The 27,155-nt window shown below is 42.4% G+C and overlaps 1 protein-coding gene across 1 annotated transcript in view; it reads left to right on the forward strand.

Moving 5' to 3' along the window:
- The window catches only part of LOC104530768 (multiple epidermal growth factor-like domains protein 6), a gene marked incomplete at its 5' end in the record, with an annotated part of 93,553 nt that overhangs the window by 19,280 nt on the left and 47,118 nt on the right, over positions 1 to 27,155 (forward strand). Inside the window, 9 exons of the mRNA XM_029086863.1 lie at positions 599 to 721; positions 8,412 to 8,537; positions 13,212 to 13,334; positions 16,283 to 16,405; positions 18,995 to 19,132; positions 21,841 to 21,963; positions 22,530 to 22,652; positions 23,621 to 23,773; positions 26,631 to 26,762. Of these exons, the coding sequence (XP_028942696.1) occupies positions 599 to 721; positions 8,412 to 8,537; positions 13,212 to 13,334; positions 16,283 to 16,405; positions 18,995 to 19,132; positions 21,841 to 21,963; positions 22,530 to 22,652; positions 23,621 to 23,773; positions 26,631 to 26,762 (1,164 nt within the window). The remainder of the gene's footprint in view (positions 1 to 598; positions 722 to 8,411; positions 8,538 to 13,211; positions 13,335 to 16,282; positions 16,406 to 18,994; positions 19,133 to 21,840; positions 21,964 to 22,529; positions 22,653 to 23,620; positions 23,774 to 26,630; positions 26,763 to 27,155) is intronic.

Below are 27,155 nucleotides of genomic sequence, written 5' to 3' on the forward strand. Positions count from 1 at the left end.
ATTCTGTGATTCTGTGACAAGAGTCACAGAAAATGTGGCAGAAAATCATCATTCTTTTTAAATGCCTGGGCTCTCTCTGCATATTGGGTGGTTGAAAATGTAATGTTGATGGAGAGCATGGGCTCTGCTCTTGCATAGCTTTTTTCCATTTATGTCAGTTGTACATTCTTGTACCCTCAAAAGCACCTCCTAATAGGATTAAAAGCCTGATGCAAAAGGAAATCTTCATACAGCAGGTTTTTTTACAAAAGCCAAATGTTTGACCAATGGTACCTACAAGCTCAAATATGTTCTCTTACCCTAATTCCTTCCCTGTATTTTTCTCTTGGCCCCAAGGAAACAGCCGTGTCACAGATCACTCTAATTAACACAGGCTTCAGAAGAAGAGACTACAGAAGCAGTGCCTGCAGGAACTTTGAAAAACACCATCAAATTTCAATTTTCTGTGCTCTAGTTACAGCACAGAAGCGAAGTAAACAAAAACCCAGCCCCAGTGCAATGGTTGCATTATGTATGAGCTACGTGGCATCCAGGAGAAGCAGGTTATGTCTTTATTGAGGCTGTCTTATAATTCTCATTGTCTGCCTTCTTTCTCTAGACGAGGATGAGTGTGTGGTGGTGAATGGTGGCTGCCAACACGGCTGTGTCAACACACATGGCTCCTTCCACTGCCAATGCCGGGTGGGATACAGGCTCCATGCGGATGGGCGCACCTGTATAGGTAAGTAAACATTGACAAGCACTTCACGTGCTTCCAGATGTGGTTTTTCTCTGCTAACCCTGTCTTTGTGTAAGTGCAAAGGTTTGTAGACTTCCCCAGTCTGAGTTTTGACTAATTCACAACGGATGTCACTTCCAGTTCAAGCAGTTCCATTCATGTCTTTCCAAATTTGTTCCTTTATTTTCTTTTTGTAAGCGAAGCAGTGGTGGTGTCCTGTGTCTCTGTGATGCAATCTTGTCAAAATCTCTTTTGTTTTTCAGCAGGCAGCAAAGAAATAGGGGGTCTTAATTTCCAATTAAAATGTTTTTTTCAATTCTGAGCGTTTTTTCTTTGTGTCACATCCCCTTGCATGTTCCAGCTGTGTCCTCAGCTATTCTGCACCCATTACTCTTCCTCTTTCTTAGTCTTTTTGCCTGTTGCCTGTTTTTGCTGAAGAGGTACAAACAGTAGATAGTGAAATCTCCTGCCCATGGGTGCCTGGCAGAAATGCTGCTCTTCCAACCAAGCAGTCCCAAAGTACAGCTTGTGACTTCAGGGATAAAGACAAAATAAAAGATTGTGGTTGCCACCTTGAAGTTGGTTTTAATCCAATCTGCAGTATGTGAGCATCTCCATCAGACTGTCCATGAGCAGAGGTAGGGGGATATCATTAACTGGGTCAAGGGTTGAGATGATGAAGTAGAATCTATAACTGTGCTACAGAGCAGAAAATCCCCTCGGGAGGATCCAGAGCAGAGGCCAAATTTGTTGATTACTAAGATACATTTGAGAATATGGTGCTATGGGCTGGTGGCTGGAGAGAGAACTCTGGAAGTCTAATGCAATATCTGAGTGTGTGCTCAGAGGTCTCTGGTTTTCAGAGGGTGTATGAAAAGAAGCAGCCCTACCCTTTGTCTCTTCTCTTCATTCTTTGCTGTATGTTGTATTTTTTAGGTAAAAGCAGTAGTGCAGAATTGTCTGGTTGGGTCTGTTTTACATTTTAGTTATTAGGGGGAGTGAGAAGTATGCGTGGGGTGGGCTGAAAACTATCCTCCAAGGCATATTACATGAATGTTTAGTTTGTACTAATCCTTTTAGCTCACGCAGGAGGTGCCCGTGCATGTGAAGCTAAGAGTTTTGAGCACATTTCCTGAGATCCTGTTTATGCTGTGGGCTGATCATTAGGGTGCTCTAGATCTGCAAAAGCTCCTTGTTCCCATAGCGGCCTACACCCTTTGATCCATTCCTTTATCTACGTTGGTCTTTAAATGGTTGCACTGCTCCTGTACATCAAGGATACATCTTCATCCCCTGCAGCCCTGTTTGTAACATCTCTATTACAACTGATACCAAATTTCCCTTGCTCAGCCAGCAAAACCTGTGCTGAGTTCCTCTGTTGCACACCCAAGCAAAAGACAACACGTGAAAGCCAATAACAAAAGAAGTTGTAAAGCAAACTGATTGCCTTTCTTTAAATTAGTTTTACAGCTCCCATATTGAAGATCTTCAGTTCATGAGTGCTTGCTTGTGGGTGCGTTCCTCCTCCTGCTGACATTAAAGGTAGAGCACAGGCTGGCTGCAGGTCTTATCTCAGCAACTGCTCTGCTAATCTGAACGATGATCTTGGTTGTCCTGACAGGCATCGGCTGTTCACAAAATCATAGAATGTTTTAGGTTGGAAGGGACCTTAAAGCTCATCCAGTTCCACCCCCCCTGCCATCAGCAGGGACACCTTCCACTAGACCAGGCTGCTCAAAGCTTCATCCAACCTGGCCTTGAACACTTCCAGGGAGGAGCAACCACAGCTTCTTTGGGCAACCTGGGCCAGTGTCTCACCACCATCTTGATTCTTTCTAATATCTCATCTAAATCTCCTCTCTTCCAGTTTAAAGCCATCACCCCTTGTTCTCTCACTACCTGCCTTTGTAAAAAGTCCCTCCCCAGCTTTCTTGTAGCCCCTTCAGGTACTGGAAGGCTGCTGTAAGATCTCCCCAGAGCCTTCTCTTCTCCAGGCTGAACAACCTCAATTCTCTCAGCCTGTCCTCACAGCAGAGGTGCTCCAGCCCTCAGATCATCCTCATGGCCTCCTCTGGACTCATTCTAACAGGTCCATGTCTTTCTTGTGTTGGGAGCTCCAGAACTGGACACAGAAATCCAGGTGGGGTCTCAGGAGAGTGGAGCAGAGGGGCAGAATCCCCTCCCTCGACCTGCTGCCCACGCTGCTCTGGGTGCAGCCCAGGACACGGTTATTTGCCTTCTGTGCTACCAGCGCACGTTACCGCCTCGTGTTGAGCTTCTCATCCACCACCACTCCCAAGTCCTTCTCTTCTGTTAGTCAGAGGAATCCTGTTCCAAGAAACAGACATTAGAAAACAGTAGGAAGAGGGTGGATATGATTCTAGAGCCTATACTCTGTTTTTCAGATTCAGATGCAAAGACACCTCTTTTCAGTATGGAGTTAACCCATGATTGCTCATGTCAATGAGAGCACCATGCAGCTCAGCAATGCAGCTAGTTGTGTGACACAAGCCCTGTTTCTGTGCTTGTGGAAAGGATTAGCAGCTCTGCCATTAAAAATAAACCCTATGTTTGGTTGGACTCTGAACCTGAAACCAGAGCCACTGAGTTAATTCTGCATCTTGCTAAAAATAAAATAAAATATAATGTCCTTGTGTTGCTTTTAAATCGGTACAAAAGTCAAGTTGTTGAATTCTGCAAAAAGGATTAAAATGTTCTGTCATTTGGGAAGCAGAAAAGGATGTCATTTGTTTGAATTTTTAAGCCTGATTTTAGGTAATATGAGAAGAAAAGTCTAGTATGGTCAGACCACATCTGCAGAATAAGTTCACTCACAGTTTGGTCATTGTCTCGGTTCTTGCACAAAGTCCCTTGGTTGTGCTTAACATCAGCCAAATATGTAATCAGTCATTTCTGGTGTTATCACAGCAATAAATTTACTGATGCAACTAGGACACAAGATCTACCAGTGCTCAAGCTGTGGCAATAATGGTTTCTTGTTTAAAGAACTTATCCTTTTAGGTTTTTTGGGTTTACCACATACAGAGACTTCCAGTGTTTTGGTAATTAACTGCAACTAAGAATACAGTGAAGTCTCAATCTTTTCTTGATTACCTTAGTTGGAGAAGGAATAGGTAAAGAAACACCAGTGTGAGAGAAAAAAATAATGTAAAAGCAGAGTGGTTCGTATTTAACAAGAAACACTAGTGTTTTTCTGTTAATTAAAAGAAAAGAGAGAGATCCATCTCTCTCTGGTCAGCTCTGACTAGAGAAGACGCAGAAGTGAATGATGTGATGTTTGAGTTTGGTTACTCTCTCTGAATAGTCTCATGCTGTGGTGGAGAAGGAGTTTTATACAAATAAGGAGTAAAGTGGTTTTGGGGAGGAAAAGAGCAAGAGAACTGAACAATAGACACCAAAAGTAGATATTGTGGCAATTAATTTACCTGTTTAATATGTAAAACTTTCTGTGGATGTAGAATAATAAAGTTTTCTCATGGCACAAATAATCAAGAAGCTCAGTTTAGAGTTGTCCTAGCTATGAGCGTTATCAGAAAGTGAGTTTTCATTTTACAAATATAAGTATTCACAAGAAGTTATGGAAAGTGCCTAACACTGTCTTCAGTTCTGTTTGTTGTATCTCAGAAATTATCGAGGAGAAACAGAAATAAATCCTAAAATGAGAGACAGGAGTAAGTTTCAGAGAGAGCTGCTATCATGATAATGGATATACACAATCCTGAGCAGAGGATATTGAGTTCTGTTTCAGCTGTTTAGACAAGACACCAAAATAAATGGATATAATAAACTCATGCATTGGAGCACAAGACAGTTACTAATTGATGAGGATAGGGAGAAGCATTTCATATAAACCAGTAATCCAGGAGTGTCTGGCACTGGGATTTGGGCACTAACTGCTTGCATTGACCAGTGGGGATGGAGAGTTTGCCTCTCCTGCTGCACCAGTTTACACATTATACAGTTCTGAGCACTCATCCGATCAAGTAAACCCAATCGTGCACCTCTCTGCTGACCTAGTCCAGCTAAACAGAACATCTAACATTTCAAACAGGGTTTACATTAGCAGTAATATTTCCTCCATGGATACTTTAGAGGATGTAACCATCTTTCCATCATACAAAGAATAAAAAAGAAGTAAGCATCCCTTTAGACAAGTTTTTCACATAAACCCAGCCCAGATTTCTCTTCTGTTCATTCTTTCTGCATGTCTTCTTTTTCTTTTTGGCAACCCTGCGTTTCTGGGAGCAAAAGTGCCAAAATCACTTGAGGGGAAACAGATTTTGCAGCCTAGATGGTTTGGAAGTCTCCCATACATGAGCAAGTGGATCTATCTTCTTTTAAGATACACAGCCTACATCTGAAGAGTAAAAAACCTGGGATACTTTCTCATGGGATTGCTTAGAAGATTACTGAGCTCCTGTCAGAAGTTTTTTCCAGCAAGTCCCAGTGACAGGACAAGGGGAAATGGGCAAAAACTGGAACACTGAAAGTTCCAGACAAATTTAAGGAAAAACTTCTTTACTGCGAGGGTGACAGAGCCCTGGGACAGGCTGCCCAGAGAGGCTGTGGAGTCCCTATCTCTGGAGATGTTCAAAACCCACCTGGACACTTTCCTGTGCAACCTGCTGTAGGGAACCTGCTTTGTCAGGGGGATTGGACTATATGATCTCCTGAGGTCCCTTCCAACCCACACCATTCTGTGATTCTGTGAAGTCCAGTCCTCCTACCACATCATCAAGTGTGCGTGGGATCCTGACGGATTGCTGGTAATCGCTCCCATGATTCTCAAAATACATGGTTTGAAGAAATCTGTTGTTTGTCGTTCCTCCTACTCTCATAAGAGACTTTGCTCGTACTCTAAGGCAAACAACCTGGGAAATGGGTTGTCTTCTTAGTGATAACTAGTGTGTGAAAGAAAATACTTTCTTCTTGATTCCTTTGATGATCTCTGACACTTAGTGCCATGCCAGCATCCCATCTCTATCAATGCTGCTTTTCTTCGTAGCTTTTTGGTCCCACAAATTTTGCTCAATACCGAATTCATTTGTAGATATATGTGCCAGACTGAATGTTCACTACAAATTAGATAATTAGATTAACCAAAGATAACACTGTCCATTTTTATTGTTTTGTTGTTAATGCCTTGATTATGTTAGTGTGATTAATTTAACTTCATTAAACTTTAACCGACTGGTGTCTGGAAAGCAGAAACTCAGAAAGAGAACATGTGTATTGTAGTATTGGGCTGTGGTTTTGGATTGATGTAAATTTGTTGTCTTCACTGGAATTTATTCTTGTTTGAACTTCTGGAAGTGAAAGCAGAGCACAGTCTTTAGAGCCTGATTCATATCTGGTGCCAGCTGTTGTCTTTGATGTCTGCTTTATGTAGAAAAGCTATTGAGATGCAGGTTTTTACTGAGACTTTCATACACTAAGGCTCTTAATAAAGGAAGTAACAAAGAGAATATCTCTACAAATCTGTAATCTGTGTTTTCCTGCATAAGGAAAAGCACAATATGTCTGAAGTTACATTTCTTGTCATTGATAAGGTTGGATTTAAGGTGATGGAAAACATGGGCTTGAAGAGACTGCATGTTCTAACCCAGTGGTTGATAGATATACATCCAACTATGGCTTCATGCTCAGTTGTTTTGTAAGAATATGAGTATTATTATAAAAAATAATGGGTTAAGAAATGTGTATTTCTCAACCACTGGCAGATCCTTGTCCTTCCTATGTGATGCCCACCACCTTGCCACTGCCATTGCTCAGCATCACCAGGTGTTATTCCCAGCAAAGAGCTGGCACTGGGTCCACATTGCTGTGCTGGTCAGGACTCAGCAGCAGGGCTGGTTTTCTACCAAACCTCAAGAGTAAATCTGAAAGTGGAGGGCATGTTGTATTTTTACCTGAATCCCATGTACGTGCTCAAACCTCCAGCCACGAACCCCTTTAGAAGAGGTGGAATTAGACTCATGACATGCCAAGTCTTTCCCTTTTTCTGATCAAAAATGTGATGCCAGTGCCTGGCAGCACAAACACAAATCATCCTGTTCCTTCCCGTTGGGTCTGGCACCTCCTGTCCAGTAGCCAGTGCAGTAAATGGAGGAATCCCTCACTCCCCAGCCACCAGCAGATCCCCATGCTGCACCAGGCTGGTCCCACGCAGGAGTTCATGCTCATCCCCTTCTAGCTTCAAAGCTTCCAAAATTCTCCTTACTACAGGTTGCTTCTTATCTCCCCTTACATCCAAATTGGCTTATGCCCAGAAAAGGAGGGAGAAAATGGCATTTTAAAAAATTTAGATGTATATTCTGTCGCTTGGAGCCAATTTAAGGCGTTTCATCTTCCGAAATATTTCATCTTATTTCACAGAATCACAGGGGAAAAAAAAATCACAGAAAAAAAAAAAATATTCTCACTGAAAAACAAGTCTTTGGATACAAATGTACAGCAAGCAGGAAGCTTGGGTGTATTGGATCTGCTGTCTACTGTGTAGAAATCAAGCTGCTTCCAAGTTCCATGGCTAACCAGGCAGAAGGTTTGCAAACACAGGTGGAGATCAGAAGCCAAGGGCAGGTCCAGTGGCCAGCAAGGTGTCTCCTGGCTGCTGCTGTGTATGCATCCATGAGAATGTAAAGATTTGCTTTTCTTTTTGTCTTTTTAACACATACTTGATTGCACAAACTAAGTATTTGCTAATTGATAGCAGAGGGTGAAATACATCCTACAGCAGCTTTAGTGGCTGATGTTTTCTTTATGTCTATTACAGCTAAATGAATTAATATTAATATTTCTAAAATAAATTTCAAATCTCTTTGCTGACTTCGTGAGGTCCAGAGGTTCATGCCTTCCATGAAGGACCAAATAGTCTTCCCAGCTATTCATGAAGAACATAATACATCCCTGCTGTTAAAATATATATAGCTGCAGTCATGCACACGCTCACACTTCCATACATACAGCACAATAACAGGTTCAAATGATCTATCTTATTTTTATATGCAGTGTGCGAATAGGTGTGGGGGTGTGTTAACGTATTTTGGCAGGAGAAGAAATGTTTCTCCAGAGGCTGAAGATGTATGTATATATTAATTTGCCTGGCTAAGAGAAGAAGCGTCTTTAAAGATGTACTAAAGAACCTCATGTTCCTTATCGTTCACTTTGAAAGTCTGTCCTGTGGAGCTTGTGACTCCTGTCATTTGCAGCTTCCAATGTATGAGGCTGAGGAAATCAGCCTTGAAAGATGATTTATTTTTTAATTTTTTTAAAAATTTTAATCAATGATAGCAGAGACAGAAAAAACAAAACCAAAAAACAATGGGTAAGTGCCAGTGGGGCTGCTCTTTTTTTTCCCCTTCCTTACCTCAGTGGATTCTCCAGTGCTTTGCTGCTGTCAGATCAAAGGGTGGCTGTACTTCAGTCAGCATTACAGCTCTTAGATCTCACCTGCCTCTCACTGGAATCATGGGCTTTTGCTGACATGGGACGTTGTGTCAAACAAGCACCATGAATGTCAGGGAGAGTATTCACACAGGGGATGGTGACAGGTGCATTTATGAAAGCTGTGCAGCAAGGTTTGCATATCTTTACAGTCATTTATGTATTTAAAATAGGAAATAAGTTTCTTGGGTTGTTGACATGTGTTCCGTCAATGTTTCCTTGGCTCCAGCCATCAATTCCTGCAGTGTTAACAAGGGGGGCTGCGAGCAGGAGTGTGTTCAGCTCGATGAAGACCGATACAAGTGCCAGTGCCAGCCAGGCTACCGGCTGAAGAGGGATGCCAGATCCTGTGAGGGTAAGTCCTGCACTACCTGCCTAGAGACACACATTAAAGGCAATTTAAAAGACCCCAGGATAGTGCTTCAGGTCTCTGTATTCATTTGTATTTCACTCTCCTTGCCAAAAGCAGCTTTAGGAATTGCTTATTAACAGGATTAAAACGACACGTGTTTGAGGTGTGAAGTTCACAACTTGGAACATAATTTTAGCTTCATAGTCTCCTGGCTGTTTGTTGCACACTGATGATGGTGAGACAGGTTAGGAACTTAATCCTGGTTTGATTCTAACATTTTATTACTCACTAAGTTGTACATAGAGTTGTCCTGCAGACCATGTTTTTTTTCTTCTATGTAAAGTCTTTTCTTTAATCTGCTTTTGACTTATGTAGCTCCTTATTGCAGTCTCATTCATTCATCTTCCTCTTCAGGTTTCTGAGCAAACACTCACAGGCAGAACAGGAATACTACCTTTGGGTTTGATTGTGGTTTGGGTTTTTTTTGTTGTTTGTTGGGGTTTTTTTTTCTCGTATATCTTAACATATTCATCAGTTTTTAAGGCAAATTCCTTCCCCAATGCAAGCGCACACACATGGTACCCTTGAATATGCCAGAGAAAGATAGGGCCAAATTTATGGATTTATTGCACTAAAATTCCTGTCACAAAACCGTTTCCATATGGCTCCTCTTCTGCTCGGAAATTTTATATGCTGTGTATAAAGTGTAAGTAAATCCTGCTGTTCAGCTTGCTTCCAACTCATGCTGTGTGCAACGAGCACTTGGCCTTCGGTTTTGGCCTCCTCAAGTCCTGTCCTCTGTGGAGACAGCACACGCTGCGCTTCAGCGAGCATCCTCAGCCAGCTCTGTTCTCCGTTTCTCACAGGGTGGCCGTGTTTTGTCCCTGAGATTGTCAGAAAGAGTCAGAAAATGGAGTGTTCATGGGGAGAGGCCATCAGAGACCTTCCTCTGCTGTTCTCCAGCCTGTTTCCAAACCTCTGGTGACTCCACCGCTCCTCTAGTACTCAAGATGTCCTTGGCCAAGCCAACATGGATCCCTGCATAAAACCTTTTAACATTTTTTTTATGGTGTTGTGGTGGGACAGAGGTTGGACTGGCAGAACCTGAGTGTGGCATTGCCCATTCAGGTGGGAATTGTCCCTTGAGTGGTCATGGAGCAGTTCAAACCTTCGTGTGCCACTTTGTGCTCTGGCTCAGCATAGCAGCAAACCGAGCAGGCTCAGTCCCCTAATTGATGAGGTTTTGCCACCACACAGGCAGCTGGGGCTGTTCGTTCCCTCACATCATGGGGCTGATGAGGGTCAGCCACCCACCGAAGGCAGCAGTTTGTCACCAGCCAGTAATTACTGAACGGTGGAGAAGGGGCAAGGTCAGCTTTGTCTGCAGGTGAGACCTTAGCTGGAGGTCACTTCTATGCCTAGTTACCTGTGTTCAGGGTGGTGTAAATCAAAATATAATAGCACAACACCCCCCAGGAGGACAGCTGTGGTCAGAGGAAGGAGGATCTGTCTTGCAAGGGGATCTCAGCTGGCAAAATGAAGACTGAGTAGGATGCTTTTCTCCCATAAATACCTTAGTGAATCAACACCTGGGAGAGAAAAATGCTAGTTAAGCCAACGGACAAAATTTTTACAGGATTAAATGAGCGTAAAATGGCCATGAGTACATTTGGGTTAGAAATTAGAAATGTTTTAAGTAGAAAAGCTGGAAGGAGGTGAACCTGGCTACTTTTAATTTCCAACCAGAAAGTATAGCTGCTGTAGTGCTAGTTTGGACAGAGAAACTACAGCGCCATGAGGGTATTTACTACTGCAGAGGTGGCTGTGCTGCAGGGGTGAAGTCATCCCTGCTCACTCTGGGAGCTAACACTGCAGCCCATAGCCCTGCAAGGCTGTACAGAAGCACCCAAGCCTAGCAGGGTGGTGCAGCCTTAGAGTGGAGGCAAACCAATGGGATGGAGTGATGTGGCATCAGATGAAGTGATAAGATAGCTGTAGCTGCTCCAGGGGTGAGGCGTGTGTGGATTGGTCAGCAGTGACTATGATATTTGTGTAAGAGAATGGGCTATAAAAAGCTGTGTGCTAGAGTGAGTTCTCCATTGGGTTAGACAGGGGTGGTAAGAACAAAGATCTTTCTCAAACCACTTTGACTTTCCTTTCTATAAGTCACTGCTATTTCTACCTCTAACACTCCCTGCCATGAGAAGGAAATCTTACGCTTTTTACACTTTTCATTTTCTCCACTGTAAAGTCATGGTTACTATGAGAAAGAAAATTAACTTGGTAAGACCCAATTTTCTTTCTTTAAGTGCTCTAGAGGCCATGGCAGATAGGAGTGTAGACCCTGTTCTTTACAACCTTGCAGTGAAGGTCTGGAAGGTCCCCAGCACATGCAGAGCCCATACTCACACTTCCCCAAGAACATTGCTGCCATCCTAGATCGATACATTGCCATGGCTTTTTCAGATGAGGTCTCTGGATGTTCTTGGACATCTAGGGAATGAAACAGTTCCAGTAAATTTTTTCTCATAGTGTTTAACAGCTTGGAACAGAGCTTTGTAGGATGGAGTCTGTTATCCACTAACGTTATTAAGTCGAACAATGAGAGCCAAATGTGTAGGAAAAAGAACACTAATGAGTTATTTTTAGCTTTTTCTGAAACCTGCCTATAACAGGAAGGAACAGATATGTCAGTGGAAAAACAAGTCAATTAGTGGTTGCCTTATCTCCTGAAGATCTTTCCTTTACAAACTTTTATCTTGTCTAAGGACTTACAAAGCTGCTATCTTTGTTCAAATTACTATGTTTACTAACACCTACCCTATAATTTGTTGTTTGCTTGTTGTCATGTCACAGAGGATTACAAGTTTTACTCTATGCTGTAATCATTCTCAAATTAAAGCTTTTGATGCTCTGAAAACCTTTTTAATATGCAGGTTTAACAGATGCTCTTTGATAGTGATTTCATTTAATTTATCCAAATAGAAAAAGAATTGGCAAATAACTCAGTATTTCATATCAGTAAGGAACGAGTTCTTGCTTGAAGCTAAATCTTTTGTAGACCTCAAATTGTCGAACTGCAGAACCAAGGTGTCAGCCTTGAAAGTGTCACATAGGATGAAATGCTGCTGTCCCTTGGAAACTCATTTGCAACCTATCATGTTGAAAAGGCCAACAAAAAATTTCAGTTCTACATCCTTAACAGTGATTTTATTTTATTTTATTTTATTTTTTAAGATACTGTCAACTCAAACTCTCAGCCTGGGGACTTGAACGGTTATGTTCTTGAGAGGGCAGGATGTGAAACAAGGGAATTTGAAGGTGTTCTGGGGCAACATCCAGACAGTGGCACAAAATGCCACTGGCTACACAGAAAGTGAAAATTGAAGGAAATTAAAAAACCCACCCCATATTTAAATATATCTATATAAAATAGAGGTCTCCTGCCTAGCTCTAGGTATGTATGTGGTTAGCTACTGGAAGAGCAAAGCAGCAAGGTCTAGAGAAAAAGACCTTCAACTCTTCCCCAGGGTTATTGAAACCCTTCCTCACTGCCATTGCTGTTGGACGGATGTTAACTTTTCTCCTGGTCTGGTAGAAGTTGGCTTGTACAGAGCTTGAGCTGGCCAATGAAGGACATGTTGGGCTGGAGGCGAGTGAGGAATATTGGTCAAATGTGTCAAATTGGACAATAATTAGTAAAATGCTAAAACTGAGTTAGGGCTTGAATTGAAAGGAGATAGGCTTAACTTTCAAAAAGCTTTATTTGAAACTAAGCAGAACTCTAGAGGGCACATTTTCAAAGGTGTCCTCCAAATTTGCCTACTTAATGTTATTCACCAGCATGTTAGTTTAACTAGTACTACACACTCAAACCTCAACCTTGTGCAGAATATCAGATTTTAGTATGAAAACTCTGGCTCATAACCCAAATCAGACCTGTCCAAACAGTCTCAATAGGTCTATTTTTGTGTGTGTATAGTCTTTCCTTGGGCAAATGCATCAGTATGCTTCCAGGAGGTATGTGTTCCTGAAATAAACCCATAAAACACAGTGAAATTTTGGAGGTGGAGACTTCTGCAGACACTTTATAAATGGTGTTTCAAAGTACTTGCCACTTAGAGACGCTTATCCTTGAAATGGTATGTTATTGTTACAAAAAGGAAAAAAAATCTTGATGTACAACATGAATAGCATATGTTTTTAGACTGAAGGAGGTCTTTTGGGGCTCTTCAGCAATTATTTCCTCCAGAGGCTTTTAAATACTCATTGTTCTGTGGCGAACTCCACTGTTGTACGTGTTTATGGGTTCACACATATTGGAATGCTAATTGCTGTTGTTCAGAGCAACTCTTGAAATCTGTTCAGTTACAGCAAACTAAGGATAAAAATGTACTTTTCTTGTCCTGTTTCCAAGGTGTAATACGAGCCCTGTTTCCTGCTGTTTAAAACATTGCCGGTGCTCCATGAAAAATGTTGTCTAGTAAGAGAGAAAATAGCATACAGAAAAACAACAGCTTTACTATACACCAAATTCTGTCAAATATATATTTTTTTTTCAGTCTAATCTTTTACAACTCCAGTAATCTTCACTCTAAGTTGTAACAATGGAAGGTAAGACTGTTTTCCGACAAAAATGTGACCTTTGAGTTGACAGTGTGCTCTAATTGGTTTCAGTGATAGACCCCTGCACAAGTGGGAATGGAGGATGCTCACAAATCTGTCAAAATGAGAGAGGAATTGCAAAATGCGAGTGTCACCCAGGGTATTCTCTTTCTGCAGACAAAAAGTCCTGTTTAGGTAAGAAACTACGGAGTGTTTATTGGAAAGAATCAGTGCTCTGGCTTACTGAGCTTTGAATGGAAAGAAATATGGGAAATGGGTTTAAACTGAAAGAGGGGAGGTTTAGATTAGATATTAGGAAGAAGTTCTTCACCGTGAGGGTGGTGAGACACTGGAACAGGTTGCCCAAGGAAGTTGTGGATGCCCCCTCCCTGGAAGTGTTCAAGGCCAGGCTGGATGAGGCTTTGAGCAACCTGGTCTAGTGGAAGGTGTCCCTGCTGATGGCAGGGGGGTTGGGACTGGATGATCTTTAAGGTCCCTTCCAATCCAAACCATTCCATGATTCTATGATTCTATGTTATACAAATGTATGCATGCATTTGGAAAGAGCAATTCTGTCTGTGATATTTATGTCAGCCTTGAAGGACTATTTTAATAATGAAAATTGCTCTCTGATCTCTCAAATCATGCTTTCTAGAAACTGGATTTGTAGATATTCTAGTGTTATTCTTGTAGGGTCCCTTTAAAATAATGCCCCAGATAGAGGTCCTGGAAAACTGGTTCAAGTACCATTCTGAACCAGGTCACTGAAAACCTATTTAGAATTCAAAAGGCTTTGTACTTGGAGAACTTTTTCCATATTAATAGAAAAACTTATTGTGAAGGAAGAAATCATGAAGCCTGAGATCTCAAAAAAAAAAAAAAAAAAAAAAAAGCTTAAAAAGCAGAATTCCAAAGTCTTGTATTTAGTCTGGGATTTTCAAAAGGATCTAAAGCATTTCTGACCCAAAATGTGGAGGAAATAGGGGCAAAGTACCCACTTTTCTCTTTCGATATGGTGCTTGGAAACTAGCTAGTTTAGCAGTTTTATGAAGTACAAAGTACCTGTGGACTTCATGGTGCACAGATTTTTAACTGCTTTGTCCGGATCAGGGTACATATTCAGACACTAACTCTAAGCTCCTTCTTTTGAAAACTCAGCCAAAATTTTGCCAATACTTACACTGTTGACTTATCTATACAGAATACCGGGTGCTTTGCACAATACTTACTTCCTACCCTGAGTATTTTACTCTGTTGCCTGTAAGCCCTGCTGCGAGTAGCAGTGCACACCTCAGTGATTCCCTTCTCTTATTGGAATTACTCATATGAGTAAAGTTCCTTGAAAAAGCAAAGTATTTTCAAGTAGTGTAGACACTTCACTGATGATTAATAAAGGGAAGCAGCAGTGGGTTTAATACTCGGGTCAGCGTGTTCGTTGTTTTATCTTGGATACACATTGACAATTCCGTTAATTTATGTATGAACTAAAGCACTAGGTAACTTGCAATGTTATGTATTGGAACAAATTTTCTTCCCAACCTCCTGGCAACAGTCTTTTGAATCATTAAGCATCGTGTCTTACTATATAGATATACAATTATTGCTTTTTTTTTTTCTCCTAGAAATTATTTAACGTCTCTTGCAAATTTCAAGCTGGTATTTGACTCTTTGGAAACTGACCTAGAAGGAGACAGAGGGCAACTAAAGTGTCATACTGTATTTACAAGCTGTATTTACAAGACATGGAGAAACATGTGTAGGATGGTGGCTGTGGTTCAGTTTTTCCAACTTTTTATTTTGCTATTTAAAAAAAAAAAAAGCAGAAAAAGAGGCAAGAACATTTACAACATTCACCAACATACTGTACTTGCAAAGTGACAATTCATTACAGAAAAAAAGGAGAAATAACCTATTTTATTCTAAACAGCAGCTACTCACATGGCTGCTTCAGAGAAGCTGTCATTTACCCTGAAATTCTCATGAGTCGCTGTGTGGTGGTTGCACTGCCTGGGGCCTCTTTTTGCAAGAAGGCTGATTGCATCCGTGAAGCTACTTGTGTTCGAGTACAAGGGGCCATGAGTATGGCACTGGTTACAGCACGTATGGAGGAAAAAAAAAACTGTTAGAAAGTGGTTTACTGTGGTAAAAGGTGAGGAGCTACAACTGGACAGTGCTCTCCTGCATGCGAGACGCTGACCCGGGGTCGATGCGATAAATAATCGCAAACGAAGTGGCAGAAGAAGAGAAGGAGCAGGAGGTGGGTTAGGGGTTTGCCACGTGCAAGATAATGCCAGTCTTTGCACAGAGGTTGGTATTTTCTGCAGCCGTGCTCCACTGCAGCAGTATTTAGTGGGTTTGCTTTGCTTTTTTTTTTTACTAATTATTCCTTAAGTGTTCTTATGCTCCACTGAGATTTTAGGAAGATGGATGCTTTTGGTGGCATTTAACTTCAAAATAGTGAGTGTAAAGCTGAGGAACAGACAGCTTTGAGAGGGGACTGAGTGAAGAACAATCTCCCCACCTACAGCTTTTCATCTTTTTTCTGTTCTTAGAAGTAAGGTGAAACTCCTCTGATCAGAGTAGGTTCCTCCCTGCTGGACTTCTGTAGGAGAAGCTGCAAGACTCAGGGGTGTGACAGAGAAGATCTGTCTCCATTCTACCTGCTGAGACCCAGCCACCACTTAATCCAAATCATTTGACCTTCAGGAAATAGTCAGATATTTCCTGTTCCATTAATTTAAATATAATGGTTGTGAGGACCTAGTGATAATTTTAGGGTACTGGGAGACAAGACTTTTTTCTGGGTTCTTCATGTGACTTCTTTTGCCGTTGCATCTATTGTAGGAATAATAAACAAGCTACTTTGGCTGGTACTGTAAATATAATGTCTGATACTGTAAATATTCATGTTGAAAGGTTCAAGGTCAGCGATGTTTTGAAAAAAAAAAAGATTATTTTGGAGAATCATGTCGTGAGTTCAGTGCTCCTACATTCATCACATGCTCTCATTTGTAGACTTAAAATCCTGGTGCTCTTTTCAGTGGATGTTTGAAAATAGAGCCATGTGCGTGTAAAGCAATATTTTTATTTTTTTTTATTTTAATATCCAAATGAACATCTCTGCCTTTCTCTCTGCTTCGTAGACGTGGATGAGTGTGCAGAAGGGAGAGCCAGGTGTGCTCATCGTTGTGTGAACTCTCTGGGATCCTTCACCTGTGTCTGTAATCCTGGCTTTGAGCTGGGGGCTGATGGAAAGCAGTGCTACCGTAAGTGACACTTGTACAGCTCTGCCTTTCAAGCTGTCTTATCTGCAAACTGCTCTGCTTCATTTTTAATTCAGTTGGATTAGCACTCCCAGTAAAATAAATGTATGCAAAAGCTCAAGCTTAATACTATTTTCTTCATCTTCTGCTACTGCTGGTTTTGCAACTTGATACATCCCTAAGCCTGTGTTCACAGACCTTAATTACTGCATTTCAAAGAGCAAATAGCCCTCTTGGTTTATCTTCAGAGTCTGGTGAATTCTATTGCGGAGCTACCAACATATTGCTAATCTGTGAAATGTATTCCTACCTTCCTTTTTTATATGCTGGATCTAATGCAAAAGAAAACCAACATGATGACCAGCTCTTGTCTCTATCTATCTAGGTTTACTTATGTTTCTCCTGAGATTATTGACACTGTTAAGTAGATGCTTTCTTAAAAAAAAAAAAAAAAAATTTAAAAAGCAACGATTGGGGCTGAAAAAATATTTGAACCACTAAAATTTGCCAAACTAAAATGATGCTGAGCCCTGTTGTCTTCCCTCACATATTTACCTCTTGCCAGTGGGGTTTCTTAATCAACACTACTTTTCTGGAGGAGCCGACTGACGACTGTCTCCCAGCACTGTTAGGTGATCCCTGGGCTGTCCTTGAGGGTAAATTTAGATTCATAAAGGAGGTGATGTGGAAGAGTTGGTGTTATTATGGACCTAACATAAGCTCACTGGAATGCAGACAAAAGCATGACCTGTTTTAGCAAAGAGGTGGGCAAAGATCATTCAATCTAATAATACTCTGCAAGAACTTTCAGCAGAATTTCCTTAGGAAAATATGCTGCATGCCAGAGAATGAATGTTTTCTTTAAGACTGTGTGTGAAAGAAATAATAAGAATGAAAATCAGTTTCAAAGCATTAACATACATTAAAAACAAAAACCAATTACATGAGAGACATCCTGGAGAATTATTTCCCAAGTGATGGGGAACTGTAAGTAGAGCAATGGCAGAGGAAATGCAATTAATATATAGGTACGAAATGATATGTTATGCAGATAAAAAAGTTATTTATACCACTTAGATTTCATTGATATTCTGATAGTATTTTTTTTTCTCAAATGTTCAGCAGATCTCTGGGGACAGTGATTCTCTGTGCCTTATGTACAAAATTGCAGAGCAAACAATAAAAATAAAAACACTCTGCATATATTTATGATCAGGATTATCCCAGTGTTTGAGCAATTTACAATCTTTGTTTATTCTTTCATTTCCCCAGTGGCACGGGGAAGAGCTGTTATTGCAGTTTTTACTGATGAAGAACTGAGAAGCAGTAAATGATGCAGACAGTGTATAAAGTCAGATTCTGTGTTTGGTCACTGGGTTTCCTAAATCCCAGCTTAACACACTGGACAGGAGACTAGATATCTTCTCCCTGGTGCAAATAATCATACCATGCATGAGATGTAGCACTCAATATATGTTCTCCTAATTTATATCCTCTTCCAGCTAGAATTGCATTTCTTGTCACAGACAGGATTCTCCCTGGGGGCACAAAAAGGGGTTGGGTCAGAGCCACTGACAGAGATGTGGCCATGAGCCGTGACAGTGGGAAATGTCATCCTTCTGTACCAGACCTGATGGGCACCACTCTGAGCTGAGGTGTCTTTGGAAGTACAGTAGCTCCTTCTCCTAAGTTGTATGAGAAATTAATTCCTCTCTAAATAGTTCTGTAACAAGACAATCCAGCTAATTCTTCAAGAGAAACTTTATAACTGACCTTATTTTTATTTTTTTTTTCATCCTAAAGAAATTATTTAATGAATTACGTTGGTGAGAATGAGATGGATGGATGTTTCCTTTCCTCCATGAGGGTTTCCACTGGACCTGGCCAAAATATTGTGAGGATTGTCCAGCTCAGCTGAGTGCCGGAGGGTTGGCTGGTCTGTCAGGGAGAAGGGGCTGGTGACAGCATTGTACCACCACCCTCTCTTAATTGTAGGGGGACAAAATCTGAGCAGAGGAGCTGATGGTGCCCTCTTGAAGGGATGTCTAAGGGTCAAAACCTGCAGATTATTTTGCTTTGTCATTAGGTGTCAGGCTCAGCAACAGGACTCTGCTAGGAAAATTTTAAGGCATTTGTGTTCAGTGGATGTTTCAGAACACAGCTCTTTCCCATTCACACACAAAACTAAAAGCTGCTTTTTGGAAAGCATAAGAAATCTGGGTTGAGATGAACCACCTGTGTTCCTCAGATGGTTCCTTTCTTCCTTTGGGGCAAGGGCAGAACTCACTGTTAAGTTCAAACAGAGCATAAATATCAGGAAACCCATGAAAAGCTCCTGTAGACTGCTGAAACGGTGAGCTGGCTTCACGTTACCAAAGTCAAGAGCAGCCACTGTTATGACACAAGGAGACAAATCCCTGGAGTTCAGTGACTCCAAAATATGCTCTTCTCAGGTGTGTGTGGGAGATGAGTTTATATTTCCTGCCACAGCAGTTGGCTTATGGATGCTTTTTTTTTACAGAAGACTTACTCTCTGGTGACTCTCCCCCTGTGCTTTTTTTTTAACATCCTTTTGATTTATTTCTCTGCAAGGTATTGAAATGGAAATTGTCGATAGCTGCCAGGACAACAACGGTGGCTGCTCTCACCACTGTGAGCACACGACTGCGGGGCCACGCTGCTCCTGTGATGATGGCTATCGCCTGGATTTCAATGGCAAAACCTGCGCAGGTAATTCACAGTGAATGCCACATCTCTGCAGGAAGAGGTGTGCTGGGTCTCTCTGCACGAGGAGCCTGCAGGAGAGTTGTCCCTCAAGGAAATACCTTCCCATCCTCTGCCCTTCTCCTGCAAGTTTTAATTAATACCATCCTCTGGTGTTTTCTGAGCCACTGCTTCAGCCTGCCTCACTCTGCGTGTTTGCTGGAATTATTAATTAACAAGAAGAAGGAATTCTGCCTCCCAAATGGCAGATGGCACTATGGTGCTTCACCAGTTGCCATATCTCATTGTGTCCAGCCCAAGCATCACTTGCCTGACTTTTTTTCCTTCCTTTCCTCAGCCAGTCCCTCTTTCCAGTGGAAAGAGGGTCAGCTCTGGCTGGGAGCGGTGGCACTGCTGTTTTGAAGCACTTCATGCACAAATCTCCACTTTGTGTTATGGAAGTTGCTCTATTTCCATCAGATTTGCTCCGTGATGAGATTGTGCTTCTGGCTGTGAGAAGTCTCACTTAGGAAGTGAAAGCAATAGTTAGATTTGTTTTTATTTCAAGAGAAGAGCTTAAAAATTCCTTCATGTTTTATACGATTTCATGATGGGATTTTTTTTTGTTTACAGCTTTTGCTATGCAAACTGTATCTCCTTCTGGTTTAGACTCGCTGTCACTATGCCATTAAAATTTTAAGAATAGTGAAGAAGAAGGGGGGGAAAAAAAAAGGCATCACAGAGCAGGGTTGTAAGAGATGAGGAGAGGTAGAGAGCGGGAGCTCTGGTGAATGTGAGAGGCATTACAGATGAGAAGGGTCTCGCAGTAGAAAAAGCCAAGTGCTGGAGAGAAGAGGAAGGAGCGGAGGAGGAGGGAAAGCACTGAGCTCTGCAAGGGCGGTTGATGCTGGAGCTTAAAAAATGAAAGGAAAGAAGGCGAGGGAGGCAGATTTGGATTCAGAGCCTCACAGGGGTGGGATGGGTTATGCTGTCTCGTTTGTGCACGGAACAGAAGAGGCAGAGCAGCCTGCTGCCTGTGCCCCAGCTCAGTGACCTGCTGATGGAGATTGCAGAGGGAAGTGGTTCATCAGCCCATGGCAAGGGAAGCAAGAGCACAGGGGAAGGGTTTGGCAAGGCTGAGAACATGAAAAGCTGCTCTTAACAGCAAAAATCTCCTTTTTTGTTGGATGCACATTTCACATTCCTGCACAGACAAGGGCTGTTGTTAGACCCCAGAGTAAGACATCGTCTACAGAGAGCTCGGCTTGTGACATTTCTGGGTGTCCAAATAACCTGCATTAATCATTTTCATGCTGACCTCCTCACCTCAATTGATTAATTACGTTTTCTTTCTCCTTTTTCTTCTGCCAGTGTTGCCTAATAATGTTGGTACTCCTTCCAAGGTTAATTGAGACACTGACCTTTCCCATCTATGGCTGCTCATCTGGGTAACATTCAAAAGCGTTCTGCAGACTCAGCATTGACAAGGTGGTTCTTGAATGGCCACCGACCTGCTCAGCGGGCTGGAAGGGCTGAGATCAGCTGAGAGCCTGCAATGAAAAGATAACAGCTTGATTCTCCTATCTAATCACCAGAACGGTGGTGTCAACAATACCAATTTCCAGACTGACACAGGGCAGGATAAGGCAATGGGCAATTAGTTATCAAAAACTGTAATTGCACCTAGCAGGCTGCTGATGTCCTACGAATACCTTGGTGGATCAGAGCATTGTTTCACTGTTAGTTTGCATTGAATAAGGCTGAATGTGGAAAAAATCCAAATGGTTAAATGTAGATTACTCTTAAATAGATGGTATTTGTGGGCTGGTGAGACCTAATCATTGTCTGGTTTTGTGGTGGTTTCACTGGGCTAGTATTTGGCTGCAGCCAAACACAGCTGCTTTCTCACTCCCCCCTACCCAGGGGATAGAGAATTGGGGGCAAGAGTAAGGAGATTCGTAGGGTGAGAGAAGAACAATTTCATAATAAAAGAAATAAAAGAAAACTTAAAATAATAATTATGTTAAAATAATGATAATAATAGTAATAAAAGATGCAAATGAGTGATACCCAGTGCCATTGTTCACTACCCACTGACCAAGCCTGACCTGTTCCCAGATAACGATCCCGGAGGAGCGACAATCCCGACCCGAAACCGCAATCCCGGGAGAGCCAGAGCCCGAGCGAAAGCCAGAGAGAGCAAGAGAGGAAGAGCCCCTCATGGATCTCCTGCCCATGGGGGACAGGAGATGGAACAGCCCCTTGGCAGAGCCAAATGCCCATGGAGCTGATCCATTGCAATATTCCTCACCCCCTGAGATCTTGCGCTTGCAGACGGACAAACACAAAGTCCTTCACTCCCAGGGACACAAATGCCAACACTGGGATGTTCTCAGTGTTCCTCTCATAACAAATCCCAGCTGAACCCAAACCCCAGCACTGTTCTAGCTGCTAAAAAGCAACCCAGCTCTGTCCCAGCTACAAACCAGGACAGTTTTGTAAATCACCTCATAGTAGTTAAGTCTTGCAGAAAAGGTGCCTCTCCCTGGATGTGGAGGTCAGTGGGTGCTGTGGGAGTAGGTAGAAGGCAGCTGCTGTCAGGATTCAGTGTTTTATGTGGGTGAAAGGAAGACACAGAAAAGGCACATGCTGAGAAGCTCAGTGGCTATGGAGCAGAACCATGGCAGCAGCTCAGACCATGTCCCAGGGCTGACCGAGCTGCCCTTTCCTTGCAGAGGTGGACGAGTGTGAGACCGGCGAGTCCTGCTGCTCCCAATTCTGCATCAACTACGTGGGTGGCTACGAGTGTGCCTGCAAAGCGGGGTTCCAGCCCAACGCTGACGGCTGCTCCTGTGACGGTGAGTGCTTCGAGTCCCATGGCTCAGTCTACCTAAGCACAACAGCAAGAAGAAGAAATGCTGTCCAAGCTCATCCCAGGGCTTTGGTGGGCATTTCCCTAATAAAAGAATCAGTGACCCCTATGCCACCTTTGCTGATGAGGTTTGCAAACTGTGTAACTTCCACTTTGTGAGCCTGGAATACAGTAATGACCCAACATCCAGCATGGGTGAGCGGGGCTGTGGGAGATGAGCCAGCGGAGAGGAACCTTTCCTCTTCTCTCCATGGACGCTGTATATTGATATGTCTTAAAGATGACTCTGCAAAAGGAGAGCCCTCAAAATAACCAAAGGCTCAACTGAACTTAACAGCTTAAAGCAGCTATTTTCACTTGAGACAAAAACATGGGTGAAATAATCATTCCATGTTGCCCTGAAATGTTTTAATATCTCCAGTACTAGAGAGAAACAGAGAGCCCCAAAGTACTAAGAAAATTGTGTTTTCTTATGTGCAGAATGATTTCTGAGATGCAGCCAGCAAGCAGCAGCACTTGCACCTCATCAGCATTTATATCTGATTTTTCTAGATGTGGATGAATGTCGTCTTGATAATGGCAACTGCGACCATTTCTGTGTTAATTCTCTGGGGTCGTACGAATGTGTGTGTAAGGAAGGTTACAGGCTTGGTGTTAACAGATGGTCCTGCATTGGTAAGTTATTTTTATATCTTGAAGGCCATTAAGTATTTCCCACTGATGTAAAATGTGAATTCAACTGAGATTTTTCACAGAGCCTGGGATTTTGGGAGCCCAACTTGAGCCGTGTCTGAATGTGGCCAGGGTAGAGCTACGTACAACATGTGGATCCCAAGATCATCCTCAAGTAATGGGTTTTGTCAAAGATTAATGGCAGATGAATGCTTAAATCCACTTAAATCCATATATTGGAAAATCTAAACCTTGTGTTTTAGAAATAAATACAATTTTGACAGGGTTTTTTGCACTATTTGGTGAAGTTCAACATCCTGTGGAAAAAAGGTAGCCAGATTCTGCTTTGATGAACCAAGGCAAGTTTTCCTCTAAAGTCAGTAAAGTGATTCTGGATTTCTGCCAGTGTAACCAGTACAGAATTTAGCCTAGCAACTTAATTTTATAACCAAGTTTAGCACCTGCTAAACCTTGGGCAGAGTTTGATATTTTAACCAATTCCAAAAAGAAAGCCAACTGATTTCCCATTATTTTCAGGCTCAAAGTTTAGTTTTTCTGAAAATAAATTGGACAGCCAGCCTCACTCTCTATTTGTCATCTCCAAAATGAGCTGGAGTAATGACCTCCATTAACTAAAAATAACTTCAAACTTCAAGTGAGGAAAATTAAACTCCCTGTTTAATTTTTTTTTGGACTTTCCAGGACTGGAGTTTATTTCCAGAAGAAAGGAAAAGGAAAGTTGTGTTGTTTTTTTTTTCCCCCCTCAACCCTTTTTTCTTTTTTGGATAGCAGAATCTTTGTTTATAAATACAGATGAGAAAATGAATCGGCTGCGACTGCTGTGCAGACTGCACAGGGGTGTAGCTGGAAAATCTACCAGCATAATAAAAATAAGATGTAAATGAGAGAAAATTGTCATGGAGGACAATTCAGAGGCAGGTCCTGATGACTTGTGTGTGTGTCAGCCCTAGGTGGGGAGGAGGTGGATGTGGAGGAGACAGCGGGGTTCGCCGGGGTGCCGGGGCTGCAGTTCAGAGGTCCCCCCCAGCTTCTTCGCTTCACGCTCGGTGCCCTCTATGAGGATGAAGACCCACGAGGAGAACTCAGCGTGGTGCACAGGGTCGGTGAGTGAGCGAGCATCGCCTTTAACCTTCCCGGCAAACTGGGGGAGTGGTCTTGGAAAGAGGATGTGGGGTGAGAGTGATGCTGGGCTGGCTGGGTGTAAGCCATCAGGAGGAGCAGGGGAGGGGTGAGCATTCATCCTGCTTTCTGTTTGTCCTCCATGCCGGCAGAGAGGAGGCATCACCACGTCCCATCCCAAATGGGATGTGTTTGGGGAACAGGGAGGACCCCTGGTCATGTCTGCCACTCCCTGGATGCGGCGCAGAGGTGGGCATGGGAAAAGAGAGTAGCACAGCAAGAAAGGGATGGGAGGCTTCCTGGAAAAACAGGGTGTCTGTACAAAGCCCCGGAGGCAACAGAGAGATTCTGTTCATCCCAGGGATGAAAGGATTGTGTGGGTCACTGTGATGCACAAAACCCACCACAGCATCACAGAACTGCCCCAACTGGAAAAGATCATCAAGTCCAACCATGAACCCAACACTGACAAGTTCCCAACTAACCTATGTCCATCAGCACTATGTCTACACGACTCTTCAATCCCTCCAGGGATGGGGACTCCACCACTGCCCTGGGCAACCCCTTCCAATGCCTCAGAACCCTTTCAGCAAAGAAATTCTTCCTCACATCCCATCTCAACTGCCCTGGGCACAACTGGAGGCCATTTCCTCTTGTCCTGTCCCTTGTTCCTTGGTTGAACAGACCCACCCCACCTCACCAAAGCTGCTTTACTGAGAGCAAGCCCTTAGGAAATGCTCCCTTTCTCCTAGAGCTAGGAAATGGAGGTGTGGGGATGTGTGTGTGTGTGTGTGTGTTTACAGGCCCTTTTATGATAATTGCAGGGATTTTTCATTAAGATATGTGCATTCTTGTTCATGGAAAAAACAACCCTCTTGGAAATTCAGGTCTGTTTTGATGCTTTGAGCATGTTCTCCAGGAAAAACACGGAGCGATCCACGTAGAGCTCAGGCTGGCCAAGGGCTTGACACAGCTGGTGGCCGAGGACGTGAGCACACACGGTCACGGGAGTTGGGTGCAAAGCTGGACTTTATGTCAATCTTTACACCTGAAGGTGGAAACTTTACCACTTAAAAATATAATGAGTTGAAACCCCGTGTTTGCTTTCTGATGAGTGCAGTAAGTGCTGAGGGGTCACCAGGGAGGAATGAGATTTCTTATTTTTGTTATGTATGTCCTGTGATTGTTATGAATTCTAATTATTCATCTGAGGACTGTGGCTTACAGGCAAAAATCAGGAGCTGATCTGGGCTTTAATAAAAAAATCAACTTCTTTTTATGAACGAAACTGTTAAGACCTCCCAAATCACACAGCATCCAGACGGACCCAACAACACTGATAACCAATTGGGAAACTGATAAATGAGATAACCGCAGGCAAAATTATCAGGCCTAGGAACCACAATCAAATATTTATTGACCAGTTTTTACATGTTTTAGTTACGTTTTAGGCACATAAATTCAGGTGTTATCAGTCGCAGTTGAGCATCTGCACTTTTTTTAAAGTGGAGACTTTGCAGCACCTGGTGGTTTGTAGGAAAATGTGATGAGAAATGAAACTTTTAATGGTTTAGTATGTTCTTTTACCTCCCAAATATTAGCTTATTCTTTGTACTTTCAGACATATTTTGTGCTGCTATCTCTATTATAAAAATACAGCTTTAAACAATAAGCTAGTGTAATTAATTAACTCTTTTCTGTAGACTGAATGAATTTTTAATGTAGAAGCCTGATGTTTTTAATGGTAATTCATATTCTTCTCCTGAAGTATGAATTCCTAACCTGTTCCAAGTGGGAGCACTGGGATTCTGAATGTCTGAGAAAGCTTGGGCATTTGTTCAGCTTCAGAAAGAGGAACAGTTGGGTACTGAGACCTAGAGGAAATCTGGCTTCACATCGAAAATTGCTGGTGAAAAGCAACCAGCCTGCTGACGTACCGTTAGCTGAAATAATCCGCCTGCTTGCTTTCAGGTGGTGTTCAAAATCCTCTTCCAAAAAGCCTCCAGCCACAGCCATAAAACCTCAGAGGCAATAAACTGACCATGAGGATAGGATCTTAATGTCACCGAGGTATTTTAGCAGAGAGTAACATTTACGTTCTATGCCTTTCTCAACAGACCCCACAAAGAGAGAACACGAGGGTGTGCGTGTCTGCGCTTGTATTTGGGTGCAAGGGAGAAAAAGAGGGTGGGGAAGATGAAGGAGGAATGCATTTTCACTTTTCTTCATTTTTCTACGTAGACTAAGCCTTTTCTTCATATCCATGAAGAAGAAAAAAAGTGATAAATGCTTATTATGCTTTGTTTTCCTAGAATAACAGTTGAACTATGCTGTTAAAAGTATCACTCGACTATGTTTAAATAGCACCATGTCCACCTACTGCGACGGGAGCACAAAAAGGAGAGCCTGTCAAAGAGAAAAGGAGATTCTCTCCCAAGAAATATTTTTAATTATATACAATATTATCAAGCATGAGGTGCAAATTAACTTGTTCTGAAGGCAAAATATTTGCTCTTAAAAAGTAGTTTTAAGTGGTCTTTGGGCAATTACAGAGTTTAAAGGAGTAGATTCCAGCTAAAGTCCCAGCTTTCCTTTTAGACTCTAAAATTTGAAGAAGAAAATTTGGGAATCTTCATTCTGGACCATCTTTTGGGATGATTCAGTGATATTTGCAGTGTTACCAACATGAATGCTATCACGGGGAATACTTTTTTTCCTGACTGTCTACATTGTGCAGGTTTCTTTTTCCGCTTCTGCATCTGGAACGTTAGGTAAGAGCTTGTGAAAGTATTTTATCTGGATGCTCACTAAACCTTCTCTATTTTTTTTTTTTCATTTCAGTTTGCCTTGATAACACTTTTGGCAACGACTGTAGCTTGAGCTGTGAGGATTGTCTGAATGGAGGCCAATGTAACAGTGAACACAGCGGCTGCGTTTGCTCGCCTGGGTGGACCGGCGTTATCTGTAATGAAAGTGAGTACCATGTGTTTGAGAGGTGGGGACTTGGTCCTGGTGCTGTGACACTGCAGACAGGTAGGAAGAGTCGTGTAGACACAGTGCTGAGGGACATGGGTTAGTCGGGGACTTGTCAGTGTTGGGTTAATGGTTGGACACAATGAGCTTAAAGGGCTTTTCCAATCGAGGCAGTTCTGGGATTCTGTGAAATAGGAATAACCTGTTGTCCTTCTAATCTGTAAAGCTCTCTAAGGAGCACAGCTGCCTCGTAGGCAGATCAAAATTATTTTGAACTGTGACACATGAAATAGAAATGGTAAGGGATGCTCCAGTATACAACAGGACCCCTCAAACAGCGAGGTCTCTGCCCTCCAGTGCAGAACCGTGCCCTTCCCGAGGATCTGTGTTGGT

Source organism: Antrostomus carolinensis, unplaced genomic scaffold (genome assembly GCF_000700745.2).
Source record: "Antrostomus carolinensis isolate BGI_N321 unplaced genomic scaffold, ASM70074v2 scaffold19889, whole genome shotgun sequence".
Classification (NCBI taxonomy): Eukaryota; Metazoa; Chordata; class Aves; order Caprimulgiformes; family Caprimulgidae; genus Antrostomus; species Antrostomus carolinensis.